General features: G+C 53.3%; 1 protein-coding gene across 1 annotated transcript; it reads left to right on the forward strand.

The window, feature by feature from the left end:
• The first annotated feature begins 773 nt into the window (after positions 1 to 773).
• On the forward strand, positions 774 to 2677 carry LOC122004558. Its single transcript, XM_042559424.1, has 3 exons — positions 774 to 896; positions 1499 to 1985; positions 2265 to 2677. The coding sequence occupies exons 1-3, from the start codon at positions 774 to 776 to the stop codon at positions 2675 to 2677; spliced, it is 1023 nt and encodes a 340-aa protein (XP_042415358.1).
• The last annotated feature ends 346 nt before the right edge of the window (positions 2678 to 3023 follow it).

The raw sequence follows: 3023 nt of genomic DNA on the forward strand, positions 1-3023 counted from the left end.
CGTCGTTGACCTTTCCCTCATGAGGGTCCTCCGACCTTACCATCGGATCACTTGCCTCCCCCTCAAGTCTAGTCGAAGGAGGCGGAGTCCGACTGACTAGACCGCCGATATGACTGAGTGACCACCACTATGCTAGGCCCGAGAAGGTTCATCCGCTTGGCTTACCTTCTTCTTCATGCCCGTTCGGCGCTATCATGCTGACGCCTTCAATATCCCCTCGGAATTCACACCGAATCTTCTCCATTAACGCCAAGCACGCGCACTGCACGCGATAAGGGGCGTTAATTAAATGCACCCTGTGTCCTGCTGACATGTGGCGCTCCTGCTGTCGTCATCGTACGGCGCTGGCCTCACCTCCGATGGGACAGCCGCCGTTTGAAATGAGCGGCTGGATGACAGCCTCGTTCTTTACGACCTGAATCGGACGACTGAGGCTATCCGAGGCCAACGCTATAAAGCTCTTGATTCCTTCTCTCCGCCGCATTCCTGCTCCATCGCGCTCCGAAGCCCTGCTACTCTCTTTGCTCCGACGACTTCATTTCTCAGCTCTTCGACGACCTTGCAGCCCCTTTCGATCATCCTTTTACTTGTAAGCCCCTCTTTTCCTCACTTCCTCACTCCTCTACGCTTCCTGTTAGCTGCCCTTATCGTCCTGCCACCTTTCTTCCCTGCCTGATTTTCCTTTCTTTTTACCCCGCATTTCTTCCTCGCTTTCGACCTTGACTAGCACTTCCCAGCCGACCGCCGGCGCTCCTAGTCTTTGGTACACGACCATGGAGAGCCGGTTTGACAAGGAGGACGCCCTACGCCTCACTCGGACGTATAGCTTGCCTGCCGACCACCACATAATATTAGCCACACCCACCGACCGGCCTCATGACCCGCCGCCCGACACCGTTCTCTTTTTCCGAGACCAATTTTTGGCCGGGCTACGATTTCCTCCACATCGATTCTTCTTACAAGTGTGCAACTACTTTCGCATCCCGCTCGGCCAGATAGTTCCGAACTCCATTAGGCTGCTGAGCGGGGTGGTAATTCTCTTTAAACTGAACGACATCCCCTTGGACCCAAAGTTTTCCACTACTTCTACTATCCTAAGCAAGCCGAGTGGGGTACCTTCGTTTTCCAATCTAGGATAGGTTTTGTTCTTTTCGATAATATGTCGACCTCCAACAAACACTGGAAGGAGCATTTTTTCTATATGCGTTTCCCCGAGCCACCGGCTTTCCGTATCAAATGGCAGACGACGATGCCGGCACAACCGGAGCTCGGCAAGTTTAGGGGCGATCCGGCCTATCTTCATGCAGCTGACCGACTGGTCGGCCAGCGATACAACATCGACAAGCTGCTCCTTCCGGGAGTGCTATATACATTCGGCTTGTCCCCAATCCAAGCCGACCTGCCTTGCAGCATGAGTAAGTGCTCTTATCATCCTCTTTCTTTTGTTCTAACTGATTTATTCTTTGCTTCTGCAGCTGAAGTTATGTGGCGCGCCAAGGCTACCGAGCGGCTGAAATTGAGAGCTGCTGAGATTGAGGTGACAAAGAATAAGGAGGTAGCTGAACGGGGCTTGGTCTCAGCTGGCCCGACCACTGAAGAGGGTGAGGGGACTCAGATTGTCCCTGAAGCCTTAGCCGCTTCGGCCTCTCTCAGCGAGGCTGCGGGCGATATAGCGCCCTCCGCTCAAGTTGGGGTAGAGGGCCGCTCTGCCGATGAAGCTCCCCTAGCAACTCGGAAGCGCAGACGGCCAGAGCAAGTCTCTCAGCCAACCCCATCTGATGAACAGCATTCCGAGCGAGGTGATGAAGCTCCAGTAATCTCCGGTACGGTCTCCATAGAGAGTACCCCCACACCGCTCAGCTCTCTTATGGCCATCTCCGAGGTGCCTCCCTCCAGTCCTCCCCGCACTATGCGTCGCCTTAGACGATTGGGTGACCTTCCTTCCTCGAGCGGCGAGCCGTCTGGTCAAGCGACTGCGCCCCAAGGTGACCCGAGCGACCCGCGGTTGATAAAAATTGTCCTGCGACTTCCTTCTGAGGAATATTTAGCGGCTGCTGATCGGCCAACGGTTCCAGAGCAGTAGATCACTCTTACGGGTCCACTCGCCAAAGCCTGGGAGGACGCTCGGCTTCGTATCGCTCTTATGACTCCCAGTCAACTAGGCGATAGCAATTTACAACAGACGACTGGGGTATATCCTTTGCCTTACTAGTTACTTTGATTTAACTTCTGACTCGATCATATCCATTTGCAAAACTGGGTAGAGCAAATTGCTATCAGCAACCGACTAGCCGAGCTGGAGGACGAGCTGAAAAAGCTTAAAGCTTTGGGGGAAAGCAGAGGACAGTCCACGACCGCTCTGGAGAAGGCCAAGAAGCTACTGGAAGCCGAACGGAATAAGTCCTCCGACTTGTCGGGTGAAGTGGCTCGACTTGAGGCTTTGGTCAAGCAGAGGGACAAGGAGATAAAGACTGCGACCACCCGGAAGCGCAAGGCTATCGACGACATGAACCTGATGAAGGTGGAAAATCGGGGGCTAGAACAGCGAGTGAAGGACTTGGACGCCCTATTGACCATCGAACCGGAGGGCCGCTCGACTGACCAGACTAAATCAGAAGGAGCTTTGAAAGATCTTCAGGCTGCCCTTGACGCTTCCAGAGCCACTCTTAAAGAATAACAAGATGGGGAGCCCGGTCGGTCGGCGGAAGTGTGCAAAGCTTTCGTTCGCTCGGACGAATTTGGCGAAAAGTTCAGCGACAAGCTGTCCTTAACTTTTGAAGAGGCTATCAAGGTGGCTGTTTTATCTGAAGACTAAGGGCCACCTACCAGCCGAGCTGTCTGTTCCACCCGAAGATCTGGCAGTCATGATGGGCTCTATCCCGGACGCCCTCTTTAACTTTGATGAGTGAGGAGTATTTGAACTATTTTTTGTACGCCCGTCGTTCGACGCTAATACTCTTGTTATTACTATTTTTGTCTGTCTGCCGTTCGGCGTAAATGAAATATGCTTTTATTTGCTTGCT

This window comes from Zingiber officinale, chromosome 7B (genome assembly GCF_018446385.1).
Source record: "Zingiber officinale cultivar Zhangliang chromosome 7B, Zo_v1.1, whole genome shotgun sequence".
In the NCBI taxonomy this organism is placed as follows: Eukaryota; Viridiplantae; Streptophyta; class Magnoliopsida; order Zingiberales; family Zingiberaceae; genus Zingiber; species Zingiber officinale.

Coding starts and splice junctions, on each gene's coding strand:
- LOC122004558 (XM_042559424.1), top strand. CDS start 774: ATGGAGAGCCGGTTTGACAAGGAGGACGCCCTACGCCTCACTCGGACG. Junction 897..1,498: donor ATGACCCGCCGCCCGACACC/GTTCTCTTTTTC, acceptor TGGCGCGCCAAG/GCTACCGAGCGGCTGAAATT. Junction 1,986..2,264: donor TCAAGCGACTGCGCCCCAAG/GTGACCCGAGCG, acceptor AAAACTGGGTAG/AGCAAATTGCTATCAGCAAC.